The sequence below is a fragment of the Carcharodon carcharias genome, chromosome 16 (genome assembly GCF_017639515.1).
Source record: "Carcharodon carcharias isolate sCarCar2 chromosome 16, sCarCar2.pri, whole genome shotgun sequence".
Lineage (NCBI taxonomy): Eukaryota > Metazoa > Chordata > Chondrichthyes > Lamniformes > Lamnidae > Carcharodon > Carcharodon carcharias.
Genome location: NC_054482.1, coordinates 94,010,821 through 94,029,780, shown reverse-complemented (window position 1 = coordinate 94,029,780; position 18,960 = coordinate 94,010,821). Strand labels below are relative to the sequence as shown.

The 18,960-nt window shown below is 44.6% G+C and overlaps 1 protein-coding gene across 2 annotated transcripts in view; it reads left to right on the top strand.

The window, feature by feature from the left end:
• The window catches only part of tie1 (tyrosine kinase with immunoglobulin-like and EGF-like domains 1), a 94,412-nt gene extending 78,630 nt beyond the window's left edge, over positions 1 to 15,782 (top strand). For both annotated transcript variants that reach the window (XM_041208638.1, XM_041208637.1), the window contains 4 exons: positions 4,829 to 4,869; positions 7,693 to 7,789; positions 12,500 to 12,599; positions 14,267 to 15,782. In XM_041208638.1, coding sequence (XP_041064572.1) covers positions 4,829 to 4,869; positions 7,693 to 7,789; positions 12,500 to 12,599; positions 14,267 to 14,338 — 310 coding nt within the window. In that variant the 3' untranslated portion in view covers positions 14,339 to 15,782. The remainder of the gene's footprint in view (positions 1 to 4,828; positions 4,870 to 7,692; positions 7,790 to 12,499; positions 12,600 to 14,266) is intronic.
• Positions 15,783 to 18,960: the final 3,178 nt, after the last annotated feature.

Here is an 18,960-nt window from a genome sequence, read left to right as displayed (position 1 = left end):
AACAGAGTGCACATTCCCTCTGGAAGGAGTGTGACAAATCCACAGTGTCCAACAAAAGTAGACGGGTTGTTAATAAAGAGAAATGCAACTTGAAGGAGCACAAAAAGTGAATCAAATGGAGATAGCCAAGTACCAGAAATACAGAGTACTACTACCATTCCTCCAAGTGTGACAAACTGAGATGTGGAAGAACTGTCAAGCCTCAAGACTGCCTGAATTTATACAGTCAGAGACTTGAAATGGTGGAGCAGGGACCACAAGCAAAGATTGTATTACAAATAGTTTTGCTCCATTGGAAAGGAAAGTTTTTTTTGGAGAAGAAAGGGGATGTTGTATGATGAGCCTGTATGCCATTGTAATGTAAAGGTGCTCAGTAGAGCAAAGGTTAATGTGAGACTGGAGAATAGCACCACCCACGGTATGATGCATTGAGTCACATGGTAATAGAGTCAGAGAGAACAGTCTAGAGAGAGCACTCTGGAACTATCCTGCATGAAGGTAACAGCACCATGCATGACAATAACCTGGATCTGTACAGAGTTAAAAATTAACAATAAAGGGTTCATGTTTAAATAAATAAGTCTCAGGATCTCATCATTGAGACATCTAAAGAACCCATATTATAACAGGAGTTACCTAATCCTTTCCATTTTGGACTGATATAGTAGTGTCACTACATGTAGCCATTCCTCTTGGTAACCTGATATTGTTTGTCAAAGTGTTTCAGCTCCCCTCATCTGCCCCCAATCCCATCCAAATCCCCTTTCAGAGTTAATGGGATGGATTTTATGCTCACTCGCCAGTGGGTTTGAAGGCAGGGGAATGTAAAATCCAGCAGGTGGCTTTCCTGCCACCTATCTGTCCCCAACCTGTCTGAAATTTTACAGTTACTGGGGGAGGCATGGGCAGTCCACCTGCCCTTGGGTCTATTGCAGCCCTTAAGTGGCCAGTTAATGGCTACTTAAGGGTCTCATCCTGCTGCCGCTGCCAATATTTTACCCATGGCGGTGTAGGCCCACACCATGCAGGAAGCTGTGTGGGTTGCTGTTGGGCAAGCAGGGGACTTCTTTTGCAGGCCCCCTGGGCCCTAAGAGTAACCCCCTCCCCCCTCAAGCAAGATCATCCCCCCCACCACCCCCATTTTAACCCTCCCTCTGGCCTCTCAAACCTGCCCCCCCCCACCCCCCAATCCACCTCACTGAGATCTCTAACCCCAGGCTTTACTGGGCTGCTTGGCATGGTGGGTCTGCCTGTAGCCCCAGTCGTGACCACCATTCCAAGCTGGCACTGCTGGGACTACAGAGCTGCCGGCCATCTGATTAGTTCCTGAGAAAGGGGTGGAAGTCTCGCCTTAAAGGAATTAACAGTGCGCCCAGTGTTATATTGCTGCAGGGCAGTCATAGCAGTCATGGGTGGGGTCACCCCCTGATTTTTAGCTGACAGGAGGGGGATGTGGGGTGGGGACTGCTGCGCCCTGTAAATTCCAACTCAGTGATGCACTTTAAAAAGAGAGAATAAAACACAGTTATATCATTATTGTTAAACCCCAGGTAGACAGATCCTGACCATCTCTGCTGTTAGGCTATCGCTTGTTTTGGCCTCCATGACTATACCACACACAGGTTCCTTTGTTTCATAGCATGGGGCTCCAGAGTTACTACTTGACCTATGATTACAAGTTCATCTGATAGTTATATTTAGAATTCCAGCATCTACTTGCTTCTTAAAGGACCCTAGGATTTTTACTTAGCATATCTGAGAGCTCATTCCATGTGCTGACTGTTCTTTATGCAAAGAACTCCCCGATACTCAATTTACATTTTACCAATCTTACCCCAATAGTTGCATCCTTTCCATTCTGACAACATCCTTGTAGATATCTACTTCACTTTGTCCAGTGCTTCAATATCCTTTTTGTAGCATGTGGAACAAACCTTCATTCCTTCAAACATTCACTCCCTCCACCACTAATGCACAGTGGCAGCAGTGTGTACCATCGACAAGATGCACTGCAGCAACTCACCAAGGTTCCTTCGATGGTACCTTACAAACCTGTGACCTCTATCACCAAGGAGGACAAGGGCAGCAGACATGTGGGAACACCACCACCTGCAAGCTCCCCTCCAAGCCACTCGCCTGACTTGGAAACATATCGCCATTCCTTCACTGCCGCTAGATCAAAATCCTGGAATTCCACCCCTCACTGCATAGGAGGTATATCTGCACCAAGTGGACTACAAAGGTTCTAGAAGGCAGCTCACCACCAACCTCTCAAGGACAATTAGGGATGGGTAACAAATGTTGGCCTTGCCAGCAACACACATATCCCATGAAAGAATAAAAAAAAAACCCTACACACACTGGTCCAAGTGTGTAATGTAAAGTGTAAAATCCAGCAGGTGGCTTTCCTGCTGCCTTACTGCCCCAAGCTGCGTGAAACTTTATGGGAGCTGGGGGAGGTGCAGGCAGCCCACCCGCCCTTGGGCCTATTGGTTCCCCTAAGTGACCAATTCATGGCCACTTACCCTGCCCCCACTGCTGGTATTTTACCCAGGGTTGGGGTAGGCCCACACCATGAAGGAAGCTTGGTTCTACATAAATTTAACATGACCTCTCTAATTTCATATTATATTTCTCTAGGGATGAATCTCAATACTTTGCAACTATTATGGCCTTACACTCTCCTTTCATAAACACTGGATGTATACCACAGAACATTACTTTGCATTCCCTATCATTGAGCTTTGAGGTAATTCTTGTATATGTGGCCTCGATGGCCCTCTGGTATTTCTCCCTCTCCCTCTGTACTTTATCTCTTAGTTGGCTGTCATTTAAATGGACTATTACCATTGAATCTCCTCCTGCCTCTTTCAGTTAACTTCTAATCCTCAGTATGTACTGTTGGAGTTCCGAATACACAGGCTTATATCCAATGAGTTTCATCTTTACAGCGTAACTGGCTGTCTGTTTCCCTGACAAAGAAAATTGGTCACCTGCATCTTAGTCAAGGCTCCTGGTTTGCTTGTTGCCTTTTCTTCCAAGACCTGTTCTCTTGATGCTCAGCATCCTATTAAGTTATTGTTATTCTATTGAATGATCAATTCTGTTCACCCAAGGGCATCATTTATTTTTAGTTTTGTACTTCAGTATAGGATATACATATCTAAGATAGGACTGACACGCTGCAGTGATTAAATGCTGATGATGCAGAGTAGCTCTGCACTCCTGGGAAGCAGTTTCTATATTTTGATATCACTGATACTACAGGAAACATGACTGTTCACTGATGCTCTCAGTTGGAACCATGCAAGTAAAGATAACTTTTCTCAGGAAGCAGCTGGTGTTCATCCAGCCACAGTTTGCATTCTGTGGTGTGCAGCACAAGATATTCAAAAATAAAGCAATTTCTTTTGCTTCAGTTTGTTTCTGTGTAAGGAACACCCCAACCATGGGAGGAAAATTGCACCCAGGTAAAATTAGGGTGACAAAGATTCTGGAAGCCTTTGTAGAGTGTCAGAAAGCATCTCAACCTATTAGCAGCTCAAGAGAACGAGGAAGTCACAAGCATAAAATGAAGGGAAAGTGCAGCCATGGGAAGAATTTTCGGGTTGGCAAGCGGAAGCAGGGCCCACTCGCCGACGTGCGCGGTTTTGTCGGGCAGGTGGGATGAGATTTCAATGAAGGGTTTATTAATTAAATTTAAAAATTTCAAACATTGGATGAACATGTCCAGCTGTCACATGAGGGGACATGTCTAAATAATTTTTCTCTGTCTTTAATAAAAACTTTCATTCTGAGCTTAACCTCCCTGAGGAAGCTCCGTGCCTCAAGGAGAGCGCAGGTCCCAACTCAGAGAATCCCCCGCCACCCACATAGGGAGCGCTCAGTGTTTCCAGGCTGTTTCACGCTGGGCGGGCCTTAATTAACCCACCCACATAAAATGGCGGCGCGGCCCCGATCGGGGATGCCGATCAGCTTCATGTCCGCCCCCACACAACCCCCCAACTGGGGGAAATTTCTGCCCCATGAGTCTTCAGGCAAGTAACAATTGCTACTGAAGTGCAAGTTGTAATATAAGGGTCTGGCTCATCTTGGGTTAACGTGGGACTAAATACAGTAACCCCCCCCCCAACACACACACAGTGATGTAAGAGAACATGACCCACACCTAGGAGTCAGTCTAATGTTGGACAGAGCTGTGTTGACAGCTCTGTTGTGGAGACAGCACATGGCTTGAACTCTTCACTGTATATGTGTACATAGTTCTTGTAATTAACAAATACATACAGTTAACCTACTTAACACAACAAAGACTTCATTAAGACTTACCAAATGGTATGCAATACCCTCCAACAGCAGTGTTGCTGCATGATACTATTCCTTTCCACATCTACATGGTGCCATCTCCATAGGTCAGCACATACAGTGATGCAAGCCACTCTAAAGATTTAACACTTGTCAAAGGGCCTATTCTTTAAACTGCATAGCCTATTACATAGAAGGCAACTATAAACTATAGGTTAAAATGTACCATTTTTGTCCCATAATGAGTTTCAGTGAGAGCTCAGTAACATTGCTTTTAGGACATCCCACCATGAGTGCCCATTTACTGCTTGGAGATATTGAGGTAGTATTCCCCATTGCTAATGCCCAGTTATTCCCCAGAACTATCAGGATTACTGCCCACTACCTGTGCCCACTTACTGCTGGGAGCTGTCAGCATTGTACTCCCCACTGTCAGCATCCAATTCTTGCACATGCTGTTCAAATTATGTTGTCTGACAATTGAATTACGAATGATTCACATGTGAATTTTATCTTTCTTTAGCTGGTCATTTGGAGTGTTGCTGTGGGAGATTGTCAGCCTTGGTAAGTGAGATCAGCCCTGCATTTCTGTAGTGTGCTGAAGCATTGGCTTCTTCTGCATGCATGTGTGTACATTTGTGTCTGTGTCTCCTCTATTCCCCTTACTACTTCCAACTCCTCTGTCTCTCACCACTTCACAAAATCTTTGCATTGATTTTTTTTAAATGATCAGATCACCACAGGGATGACACGGACGACACTATATATTTTTATTAGCTTTCTATTTAAACTGAATTCAAATTCTCAAACAGCCATGTTGGTATTTTTTGTTATTTATTGATGGGATGTGGGCATCACTGGCTAGGCCACCATTTAGTGTCCTTCCATAATTGCCCTTCAGAAGGTGGTGGGCAGCTGCCTTCTTGAACTGCTGCAGTCCATGTGGTGTATGTACACCCACAGTGCTGTTAGGGAGGGAACTCCAAGATTTTGACCCAGCGACAATGAAGGAACAGCGATACATTTACAAGTCAGGATGGTGAGTGACTTAGAGGAAAACTTCCAGGTAGTGGTGTTCCCATGTATCTGCTGCCCTTGTCCTAGATGGTAGTGGTCGTGGGTTTGGAAGGTGCTGTCGAAGGAGCCTTGGTGAGTTCCTGCAGTGCATCTTGTTGGTACACACTTGTGGGCTAATTTGTCCTAGATGGTGTCCAGCTTCTTGAGTGTTGTTGGAGCTGCACTCATCCAGGCAAGTGGAGACCATTCTATCACACTCCTGACTTATGCCTTGTGGACAGGTTTTGGAAAGCCAGGAGATGAGTTACTCGCTGCAAGATTCCCAACCTCTGACCTGCTGTTGTGGCCAATGTATTTATATGGCTAATCCAGTTCAGCTTCTGGTCAATGGTAACCCCCAGGATGTTGATAGTGGGGGATTCAGTGATGGTAATGCCATTGAATGTCAAGGGGCGATGATTAGATTCTCTCTTGTTGGAGATGATCATTGCCTGACGCTTGTGTGGTCTGAATGTTATTTGTCACATTCAGACCAAGCCTGGACATTGTCCAGGTCTTGCTGCATATGGACATGGACTGCTTCAGTCTGTGAGGAGTCACGAATGGTGCTGAACATTGTGCAATCATGAGCGAACATCCCCACTTCTGACCTTATGATGGAAGAAAGATTATTGATGAAGCAGCTGAAGAACTCATGTGGCTGAATTTTACCACAGACTTCAAGACCCCAACAACAGACCTAAATGGAGGTCTTGAGCCTGCACTAGCTGGCAGTGAGACTGGCAGTTTAATCAAAGTCGGTATCCTAATTGCCCACCTCTGGGCTTGCCATCCAGTTAAGATGGCAGGTAGGCTCCTGATGCTGTTGGGCCAATCGCAGGACCGGCATCTCTGAAGTTCCCCTAGTGGGACAGATGCTGAGGCAGGTAGGAAACCTCAAGATAAGTGATCTTGTTTTAGCCTTTCATGGGATGTGGGCATCGCTGGCAAGGCCAGCATTTGTTTCCATTCTCTAATTGCCCCTGAGATGGTGGTAGTCAGTGCCTTCTTGGGCAGAATTTTACCCTTGGCGTGTGAGATTGTCGGGGGCGATTGGGAAGCTGACCACCGCCCGCAATCGGCAGCGCTCCGCGATTTTACACGGGCGGGCCAATTAAGGCCCACCCAGCATCATACGCGAGCGGCATCGGTGAGTCGGTCGGGGGGGAGGAGGGCGAGCAGGCCTAGTGCGTAATTCACGCATGTGCACGAAAGAGCGCTGAATAATTTCTCTGAGGCACGGAGCACGACAAAATTATTAAACAGCGCAAAAAATTACTGAAACATGTCCCCTCGTGTGACTCTCATGACTGTGTCACATGAGCAGGGACATGTTTTTAATTAAAAATTAAAGGTTTTATTTCATTTATATTTGCTTTTGGAATCCTCATCCCACCTGTGGATGCGGTTACCAAAAGGTCTTTTCGCCTGCCCGTCAACTGTTAGGTTGAATGGGCAGTGAAAAATTCAACACAGTTATTAACATAATGGCCTTAATAGGCCTTTTAATTGTTGGCAGGTACGCTGCTGGCTCCGGCATACGTCCGCCGATCGAACTATCGCGCCACTGCGCATTAATGCTGGAGCGCTCGGTCGACATCATCGTGCGTCATTTCACGCTCAGTCGTGTCGATCACACGCCCACCTGCTGAACTAATAATCCTGCCCCTTGAACCACTGCAGTCCATGTGGTGCAGGTATACCACAATGCTGTTCGGAAGCGGTTCCATGATCTTGATCCAGCCACAGTGAAGGAACGGCGATACAGTTCCACGACATGATGGTGTGAACATTAGGGTGGCAGAGCTTAAAAGGCCCTGGTAATCAGTGGGGAAACCAATGGGGAGCCTGCACAGAGGCAGCATTCAAGAAGCTGATGACGTTGGGACTAATATGTCGCCTGTAAAATGCTGGCAGCCCAGCTTAATGGCCCCTAATAGGTTGCCTTAATTCTGTAAATCAGCTGCCCATCTCCATGAAGAGAGCAGATGATCCGTGCCCTTGCTCACCTTCTGCCCACTGCTTGAAAACTTCCCTGGCAGTGGAGAGGCATCCCAACATGGCTCTCCACTATTTTACTGGTATCCTCCCCACCACCACCACCACCTTCCTTCCCATGGCCCGGGCAGCTGGTAAAATTAAGGCCACGTTCTCTCGATTGCTAGTCTAGAAACATCACAGCTATGCTACCATCGTCTTCCCTCTTACTCTTTTCAAACTTGGTGGTAGCCTCTATTATGGACCATGTTCTTTTATGTAGCTTTCTTAATTTTAAAAAGTCTGCCCGGTTTCTGCATTTATTTTGTGCCAATTGATGTCTGTTCGTTGTAGGAGGAACACCATATTGTGGAATGACATGTGCAGAACTCTATGAAAAATTACCTCAGGGCTTCCGAATGGAGAAACCCCTCAACTGTGATGATGAAGTGTGAGTAATCACAGGCTAATCCTTTCATATTTGCAATTGCCATGCTGAGTCTGTAATCCCAATCTGAGTTGTACTCACAACTCGTCATTTTAACCATTTTATGTCTTTATTTTACATTGGGCAGATAAGTGTCAGATGGAATTTAACCCTGAGAAGTATGAGGTGATTCACTTTGGAAGGATTAATTTGACAAGGGAGTATTCAATGAACAGCATGATACTAGGAAGTTCTGAGGCACAAAGGGACCTTGGCGTGTGTGTCCATTGATCTCTGAAGGCGGAGGGGCATGTTAGTGGGGTGGTGAAAAAGGCATATGGGATACTTGCCTTTACCAATCAAGGCATAGATTACAAAAGTAGGGAGATCATGTTGGAGTTGTAGAGAACCTTGGTGAGGTCACAGCTTGAGTACTGTGTGCAGTTCTGGTGGCCACATTATAGGAAGGATGTGATTGCACTGGAGAGGGTGCAGAAGAGATTCACCAGGATGTTGCCTGGGATGAAACATTTAAGTTATGAAGAGAGGCTGGATAGACTTGGGTTGTTTTCATTGGAACAGAGAAGACTGAGGGGTGACCTGATTGAGGTGTACAAGATTATGAGGGGCATGGACAGGGTGGATAGGGAGCAGCTGTTCCCCTTAGTTGAAGAGTTAGTCACAAGGGGACATAAGTTCAAGGTGAGGGGCAGGAGGTTTAGGGGGGATGTGAGGCAAAACTTTTTTACCCAGAGGGTGGTGCTGGTCTGGAATGCACTGCCTGGGAGGGTGGTGGAGGCACCTGGATGAGCACTTGGCACGTCATAACATTCAAGGCTATGGGCCAAGTGCTGGTAAATGGGATTAGGTAGGTAGGTCAGGTGTTTCTCATGTGTCGGTGCAGACTTGATGGGCTGAAGGGCCTCTTCTGTACTGTGTGATTCTGTGATTCTGGTGAGGATTTCATTCCATGTGCACTACAACTTATATATAAGAACATAAGCACTAGGTGCAGGAGTAGGCAATTCAGCCCCTCAAGCCTGCCCCGCCATTCAATATGATCATGGCTGATCTCATTTCGGCCTCAACTCCAATTCCCCGTCCTCTCCCCATAATCTTTCAACCCATTACTAATTAAAAATCTCTCCTCCTTAAATTTATTCAGCGTCCCAACATCCACTGCACTCAGAGGTAGTGAATTCCACAGATTCACGACCCTTTGAGAAAAGTAATTCCTCCTCATCTCTGATTTAAATCTACCACCCCTTAGCCTAAAACTATAGCCTGTCATTCTAGACTGCCCCACAAGGGGAAACATCCACTCCATGTCTACTTTGTCTATCCCCTTAGGCATCAATTAGATCTCCTCTCACCCTTCTAAATTCTAACGAGTATAGGCCTAAACTGTTCATTCTCTCATAATAAGACAAGCCCCACATCTCTGGAATCAATCTAGTGAACCTCCTCTGAACCGCCTCCAGTGCAATTACATTCTTCCTCAAGAAAGGGGGCCAAAACTGTGCACAGTACTCCAGGTGCGGTCTCACCAATGCCTTGTACAATTGCAACAACACTTCCCTATTTTTATACTCTATTCCTTTAGCAATAAATGCCAAAATTCTATCTGCCTTCCTTATTACCTGCTGCACCAGCATACTAGCTTTCAGCGATTCATGCACGAGGACATCCAGATCCCTCTGCACTGAAGCATTCTGAAGTTTCTCTCCATTTAAATAATAAGTTGCCTTTATATTCTTCCAAAATGGATAACCTCACACTTATCCACGTTAAACTCCATCTGCCAAATTTTGGCCCATTCACCTAACCTGTTCATATCCATTTGTACATTTCTTATTTCTTTGTTACAACTTACTTTCCCATCTATTTTGGTGTCATCTGCAAATTTAGCTATAGTACCTTCTATCCCTCAATCCAAGTCATCAATATAGATTGTAAATAGTTGGGGCCCAAGGACCGGACCCTGTGACACCCCACTAGTTACAGTTTGCCATCCAGAAAAAGACCCATTTATCCCAATTGTCTGCTTTCTGTTGGTTAGCCAAACCTCTATCCAAGCTAATATATTACTCCTAACTCCATGTGATCTTATCGTGTGTATTAATCTTTTGTGCGACACTTTATCAAAGGCCTTCTGGAAGTCCAGATATACTACATCTACAGCATCCCCATTATTCACTTTGCTTGTCACATCTTCAAAGAACTCGAGCAAATTAGTCAAACATGATTTACTCTTCATAAAACCATGCTGACTCTGATGGATTACATTTTGACTTGCCAAATGCCCCATTACTACTTCCGTAATAATGGATTCCAACAATTTCCCAATGACAGACATTAAACTAACTGGTCTATAGTTTCCTACTTTCTGCCTCCCCCCCTTTTTTGAATAAGGGAAGTCCAGATGTTAGCATTTTTCTAATCCACTGGAACCTTTCCAGAATCTAGGGAATTTTGCAATATTATTACTAAAACATCCACCATCTCCACTGCCACTTCCTTTAAGACCCTGGGATATAGGCCATCAGGTCCTGGGGACTTGTCACCCTTTAATCCTAATAGTTTGCTCAGTACTTTTTCTCTAGTGATATTCCCTTCAAATGTCCATTTCTTCCATTCTGACCAATATGTTTAATATTAAAGGTCATTCTTCAATCTTACAATTATCTGTGAGAATGTTCAGTTTCTTCTTCTGGGATTGTTTGTGCTGTGTATGTGTGTGCTGCTGCGTGTATATTTATACGCACACAAGGCTGCATGCAAAGAATGCAAGGGCGAAGTCAACTCCAATATAATACCAAACCATTTCATCCTATTTTACCTGGAATTCATATCTAACATTTCTATTATAAAGTATATGCTCTCCAATAAGATATTCTCTCTCCTTGTCTTTAAATCCACTCTTCAATGGGGAATCCTCTTTTTTACAGAATATTTTGGAACTCTTTACGAAGAAAAAACCCTTGCCTCAAAGAAACCATCTCCCCACCATCCTTGGAAGTGACCATCTCCAAACTCCCTTTCCTCCCCAAAGTCCTTGAATGTGTTGTCACCTCCCAAATCCATTCCCACCTTTCCTGGAACTTCATGTTTGTATCCCTCCTATCCGGTTTCCCATCCTGCTACAGTGCAGAAAATGGCTCTTATCAAAGTCACAAATGACATCCTATGTGATTATGAATCCTATGTGATTGTGACAACAGTAACTTATCCCACCTCATCCTTTACGACCTGTTGGCAGCCATTAACAGGGTTGACCGCACCATCCTTTTCCAATGCCTCTCTGCTGTCATCCAGCTGCATGGGGCTGCTCTCACCTGGTTCTATTCATATCTATCTAAGCATAGCCAGAGAATCACTTGCAATGGCTTCTCTTCCTGCTTCCACACTGTTACCTCTGGTGTCCCCCAAAATCTATCCTTGGCCCCCTCCTATTTCTCATCTACATGCTGCTCTTCAGTGATCATCCAAAGGCACAGTGTTATTTTTCACACATTCAATGATGACATCCAGTTTTACCTCACCATCACCTCTCTCAACTTCTCCACTGTTGCTGAGATATCAGACTGCTTATCTGACATTGAGTGTTGGATGAGCAGAAATTTCCTCCGGTTAAATATTGGGAAGATTGATGTCACTGTTTTCGGATCCCTGCTCCAAACTCTGCTCCCTAGCTATCAACTCCATCCCTCTCTCTGACAACAGCCAGAAATTAAGCCAATCTGTTTGCAGCTTTTGATCCTGAGATGAACTTCCAACCTCATATTTGTGCCACCATTAAGACCGCCTATTTCCACCTCTGTAACACTGTCCAACACCACCCTGTCTCAGCTCAAGCTGTTGAAACCCTCATTGATACCTTCGTTGCCACTAGACTTGATTATTCCAATGCATTCCTGGCTGGTCTCTGACATTCTACCAACATTCTACCTCCCTAAACTTAATGTCATCCAAGATTCTGCTGCCCATATTGTATCTCGCAGCAAGTTCCATTCTCCTTTCACCCCTGTGTTTGCTGACCTACATTGGCTCCTGGCTAAACAACATCTTTTTAAAATTCTCAACCTTGTTTTCAACTGCTTTTATGGCCTCTCCCCTCCCTGTCTTTGTAATCTCCTTCAGCCCTTCAACATTCCGAGATATCTGCATTCCTTTAATTCTAGCCTGTCGTGCATCCCCAATTTCAATTGTTCCACCATTGGTGGCCGTGCCTTCAGTTGCCTAGGAATACCCTCCCTATACCTCTATGCCTCTCCATCACACTTTCTACTTTAAGACACTCCTTAAATCCATCTAACTAACGAAACTACTGGTCATTTGATCTAATAGCTTCTTATGTGGCTTGGTGTCATACTTTGTTTTATAATGCTTATGTGAAGTGCCTTGTCATGTTTCATTACATTAAAGATGCCATATAAATGTAAGTTGTTGTTTACTTTGATGCAATAGTCCCTCTGCTGAATCAGCTTATTCCCTGTTTTTTTTTGCGTCCTTTTTAAAAGAAACTCTTTCTCAAATCAAACCATCATCTATCCGAGTTCATGCTCCTTATAAGCAGGTCAAGATTCACAATTAACCGAACAAGCAAATCTCAAGTTGACTTTCTGCTGTTCTGTATATTCTTGCTGCATTACTTTAAAATTTGATGAGAAATTCGAAGCATTTTTATGTACATCAGTGTAAATGTTCATCTTTGTTTATTTAAAACCTCCTTAGCTATGAATTCATGAGACAATGCTGGAGGGACCGGCCCTATGAGCGACCGACCTTTGCACAGATTTCAGTGCAACTGAACCGAATGCTTGAAGCAAGAAAGGTAACTCATCTGATGTGAAAGCTGATGGAAAGTAGTTGGGATTATTCATCGACCATGAGTAGTGCTCGGTCATGCAAAGAGCCAAGAATAGCTGATGTTGACATAATAACATTCATTGTAAGCCCAGAGGGAACCTCCTGTGGGTTGCAAAGCAGCTGGTATGCATCCAGTGTGCTTGTTGTGTGCAGGGCTATAGAGAAGTAATGTGTGAAAATTTCAACTAAAGAGCCATTTAGATTTTCCCCAGATGGAAGTTGAAGTTTTTCTTTAAAAAGTTATGTTTCCTCCAGTCTTTTTTGAGATCTCTGCAGAGCTCCCTGACTATGTGGACAGAGATCACAGCCTGTGTAGCTCCCCTCTCAGGGAGACCAAAGGCATTGTATTCCCTCTCTGTGGCTGCAGACACAGTAGCCCTGAAATTCCATGGGTGGTGACACTGCCATGTCCTCTGGGAAAAGGTCCAGCAGCTTCGTCCAACACTGAACTCAGCCAGAGTTTGTGAGGTCAGCGTGAGGATGGACTACAAGGAGTGTCCACTTTACCTCATACACCAGCAAAGTGGGGAAGCCTCTGACGTGGGTGGAGAGGTTGTTGCCAATCTCCCCCACCCCCATCTCCGAACACAGCACCCATGGGCTCTAGGGCGAGTGGAGATCCCACCCCCTCCATGGGCACAGTGATTCTGCAGACACTAAGGAAATTTGTGGGTCTCTGTGTGTATCTTGGTCCTGTTATGAAGCTAATAAATCAAATTGATGCTTATATTTGCTATACCAGTGTTTTTGAGACAGTACAGTTCAATTGTCTAACCTTGTCTCTTAGCCAAAAACTGGTGGAACTGATCACAGGTATGGCCAATAAATTGGAGTATTAAATTCATGCCTCCTGAACTGGAAAGTGATGACTGGAATGGTTCAACTCTGTGGTTTCTTATTTTACAAGTATATCTTTAATGGGGGAAAAGGGTAAAATGGTGGAGTAGGTCAGATCTGGAATCTGGGTATGAATTCCATCCAGACTGCTGCGATGTAGTTGGTGCACTAAGGACTCTTGCTTTGACCACATTTGTCTCTAAATTAGCAAATCGTTCTCAGAAAAACAGCTGCTTGTAGGGAATGGAAATGTTACAATTGTGAACAAAACGTGTTTAATTGTTTGTACATAGTAAAGAAGGATTTACTCTCTGGCTGATGCATTAGCTACATAAACCGAGAAAATGTTTCTCATTCTGCAAGCACCCAACAGCAAAAAATAGGAAACAAAGCTTCCTTATTGAGGTTGTAAGTTGACCCAAGAGAAGCTGAATGATGGGCTAGCTGAGCTGTACATACCAAGAAAGCTCGAGGTTCAAACCCTGATACAGGCTGACCTAGCTAATTTCAGCTGGGAAGTTAGTGGGGATATTAGCGTCAGTGGCTGTCAGGTGGGTTGAGGAATAGCAAAACTAACTAGAGTGTTCATCTTTGGATGTCAGGTAATGAGTAGATCGGCCCTGGCTGTAACGCCTCCTGTGGCCAAATAATCCACCTTCATCCATCGCCACTTGATTCCAGAAAGTGATCATTGCTTACAGCATCATACCCAGCTAGATATCAGCACTTTGAAGAGGCAGGGAAAGATAAATATATCTTAAATTAACATTTGAACTTATTCATTTCTCCCCATAGGCTTACGTGAACACAGCTTTGTTTGAAAACTTCACTTATGCTGGAATAGATGCTACAGCAGAAGAAGTGTGAAATACGGGCTATCCCGGGCTCATGCAAATAGAAACACTACCTGAGGTCATGTAGTTCCTGCTAATGATGCTCACAGACTGTCCCACAGCCTGAAGTCCCTGTTCAAAGAGACAGCAAAAAGCTTGAAGTTGACTGCTTGAACCATGAGCCAACAACCTAGAGTAACATATGAAAAGAGATGATTTCTGCTGCATTATAAAGATTGTTGTGGGTTTAAGACCTGTCCTTGATCCCTATGACAGAGTGGATGACTGTGTCTAATCCAAGTGATGGAATGGGGACCTTCGCACTAACTCAAGTTTTGGGATCAAGGCTACCTGCCCAGCTTCACCTTGAAATCAGTTGTGGAAATGGTGTTTTTACGCCTCATGAGCAACACAACATTTCTCAAGTCAAACTTAAGAGCTGGACTCCCTGCAATGTGGCAGTACGAACATGAGGACTGAGCAAAATACAACAGTAGCAATGGAGTCGGTCAATTGGATATGTGGAGTTTGAACAATGCTTTCGCTATACTTGGTCTTTTGCAGCACGTGTATATACATTCAAAACATACAACAAAGTATTTTTTACTGTATAAACACAAATGTTAAGCATATTGTGTCTGTGTATATATACATAATGTACAAGAAACAACTGCAGCACTGAACTATTCTGGGTCAGACCATTGACTTCTGCAGCATGTGTGTGAAAGCAGTTGTATTGGAAACAAACTTGACAACAGGTGACTGGCTGAGAGCAACTGAAACTTGTGACACTAGGCCAATGACTCCTGTACACTACAGGATCCATCAGGGATTCCAGGAAGAATTTTTATCCTCGTTATTCTTACCTAGAATGTGGGCATCACTGGCAAGGCCAGTATTTGTTCCCCACCCTAATCGCTTGCTGGACCATTTTAGAGGGCGGTTAAGGGTCAAGCACATTGCTGCAGTCACATCAGGTAAAGATAGTAGATTTCCTTACATTAGTGAACCAGGTGGGTTTTTAAACCATTACTGAAAGTAGCTTTATACTCCAATTTAAATTCCACCAGCTGGTGTAGTGGGATTTGAACCCATGGCCTTAGGGCATTAGCCTGGGTCTCTAGGTTACTAGTTCAGTGACATTACTACTATGCCATTGTTGAATCCCAAATAGTCAAGCTTTAACATGTCATAGGGTGGAATTTTACTGCCTTGTTGCAGCGGGAGCAAATCTGTAAAATGCGGCAAGCCATTCAAAGCTCCATTGACTTTGGCTGGACCAGAAACTCCCGCCAGCGTATGATTCCGCCCCTGGTCTGTCCAAGTTATGCTGGGCTTTAGAGCTGGTGTGAATATTCCTTTTCAGTAACATAAAGCTTCTCAAATTTAGGGCTATAATTCAACCATGTGCACCTCAGTTTTCATTGTAAACAAAATTCATTTTCCTGATGTTCAATAAATGCATTTATTTGATCATCTGAATTTCTATGGATGTACATCCTGAAAGAAATCATTTAAATTTTATAAGATGAAGTACAAAAGTGCTGGCTTATAATAGTGTAAAGCTGAATAATATCATCAGTTTAACTTGTGTCAGGAACAAAGAAGGTCATAGGGAAAAACGGCTGGGGTGTGGGACTAAAGCAGATAGCTCTGTCAAGGAGATGGAACAGGCATTATGGACAGAATGGTCTCCTTCTGTATTGTAAGATTCCATAGACTGGATTTTAATGTGCAGACACACCGGCGGGGTGGGGGGTGTGGTGGGTGTGGTGGGGGTTGGGGTGTGGTGGGGCGTGCATGGAAGTGCAATGAGAAGCCTGTGAAGTTTACCTGTAAATTATTTTTTATCACAGCTAGTTCATTAACAAATGATTTCCAGGTTTCCCATCTAATTAACATCAGTGGACATGATGACAACTCACATAGTGCAATCTGAACTCCAAACATTCAAGTTGAAGCAGTTGGAGATAGGAAGAGAGAGAGAAAGGTATTGCCATGAAAGGTGGAAAGTCAAAGGTTGTGCCTAGCTTCAGAGACACCTGAGTGGATGTACTGCTGGGGGCTGTGAGGACCCAGAGAGAGATCCTGCTCCCTAGCAACAGGAGGAAAATGTAAGCTGGGGACACCTAGAAGGCATGGTTAGAGAAGGGACAAGAGGTCAGCAGCAGGAGTGTGGTGCCACTGTCCTGAATTCAACACAGGAGTTGGCTCAGTGACCTAACCAGAGAAGGAAAGATACAAGCAATGGCACATTCATCTACATCTTAATTTGCATATCAGCCAACCCCTTTGCTCTTTTTTCTCAAGTCTACTCCAGCAGATCAGTTCTTACATCAATGTATCTTGCAAGTGCACCCATCCATCTCTATCTATGCACTTCCCCATCTGTCTGGCCACCACTGACATTCACTCTTACCATTATACAATGTCATGCCTCTCCCTCATAGTCACTCTCAACAAATGCTCTCTGTCCATCTATTCAGCATATACCAATATTCTCACTTGTAGATCTCTTCTTACCCTCCTTGCAGGAGAAGAAAGCACAGAATACTAGGGAGAGACAGAGTACTGGAGGTGACACTAGCCATCTCGATACTGACAACTGTGAGTGTACCTACACCACTTGAACTGCAGCGATTCAAGAAGGCAACTCACCACCACCTTCTCAAGGGCAACTAGAGATGGGCAATAAATGCTGGCCCAGCCAGCAAAGCTCACATCCGTGAATAAATACAAAAAAAAAGAGGAAATGTTGGAGATCAGCAGAGCCTCGGTATGCTTGGGCATTGGAGGTGGAGAGGTTGGAGTCTCCCATCTACTTAGAGATAGAATTAAATATCAGGCAGCCTAGCAGACAACGCTCATTCATGTTGTCTTGATGTCAACAGCCAGTGATATGATCATGTGAATAATGATCACTTCAAACATTCTTACCTTAACGGTAGTTATTCAGGTTTTTTATCTATCACATGGCCTTCATGCATTTCCAATGGGGGTAGTTGAGGTCACCAAGCAATGGAGGGATGGTGCAGGTAGGGTGTGAAAGGGATGCTTACTTGTTTGCAGATCTGTTCTGTGTTCGCAGCAATGTTGGGATGGGATGGAGGATGAGGATCAAAAGGGGAATATGCAGCTGGTTGGCAGACTGGGCGCCTTAGTGGATTCTCAGTGAACATCACAATGCTGAGGACAACCCAGGCACTGGTGCCACTGGTTGTACTTTTCATGAATCAGCTTCTGCCTCCTCATTGGAATTGTCTGAAGATGCTCTGTACTCTGCACCTTGTTCCTCCTGCAAGACCAAACTTCAATGCTGCTTAATGTTTTGCAGAGCGCATCACATCACAACTACTCTGGAGATCCTGGGATAGTCAGTACATAAGGGTGACTCCAGATTTGTTCAGGTGCCTGAAATATCTTCAGCATGCCAGTGGCTTCTTTGATGACAATGTGGCATTCATTTTTTCACTCCTGGCCCTCATTCCTTGGATTTAAAAGAATCATGTCAACCATGTTTTAAGAAGGCATACCTTATTTCCAAGCAGGCTAGCCAGTAACTCTGCTTTAAGATGCAATGGGATCAACGAAGTGAGACTGCTGCAGGACAAAATCATCATGGCAGCTGGCCAAGAATCTTGTGCATACCTGCATCTTGTTATGGTTGCACACCAGCTGGACATAGATGGAGTGGAAGCCCCTGCATTAGGCAAACAATCCTAAGTGATCTGGGACTGCTTTAACTGTCAAGTGTGCAGTTGATGACACCCGAATGATGCCAGGAAGCCAGCCAGAGCTGCAAACCCAAGCATCCACTCATTCTGACTGGGATCATCACAGGCAAAGTTGACATAATTGCTGGCCCTGACAAAGAAGCCATCAGTCACCTGTCTTCTGCATTTGTGGACCACTGACTGAAAGATCCCTGCAGTTGGCTCCAGCAGATCCCTGGAAGAATCCAGAGGCAAAGAAGCTGAGGGCAGTGGTGACTTTGCCATTCATTTGTGAAGCATGGCCATCAGGTCCAGTATCAGCAGGTTTCATTTCAACAAGCTGCAAGTGTCTGCCATCACCTGATGAGACACCCTGAACTCCTCAGACACTGGTGTTCAGACCTGTCAAGGGAGATTATCATCTGCCTGTACACACTATGCCCTATCCTGTGAGCTGCACCTCTCTGCTACTCACCTCTCTCTGTGGAGCTGAAGATCTGTGACCAGTGGGTTGCTGGTACCCCTGTTGGTCCTGCTGGATCTGTTAAGGCCCAAGGTAGGACAGCATATAAGTGGCATCCTTGTTGATCTGATATATCAGAGCTCCCAAGTGTGGATGACACCTCCAAAGTGCGCAAAGTTACCTCCAAAGTCTCTAACGTAACCTCTCACCACAAGTGGAACCAGTTTCTTAACATACCTGCATTTCTGGCAGATTTAACCCTCCACCCACACCCGGATCCATGTGCTCACCCTGGTTAAAATTCCCCCCTTGATTTCTATGTTTGAAGTGAGGTGGGTCTTGGGGCTATGGGTAGCATCTAATTGCATAAATGAGATAGAGCACTGAACTAGAACTTCAGAACCATTTGGAGACAAATTGGAAACAGGTCTCACTCACAAGGTCACAAGATGAAGAAAAAACATCAGACTGTTACCCTCC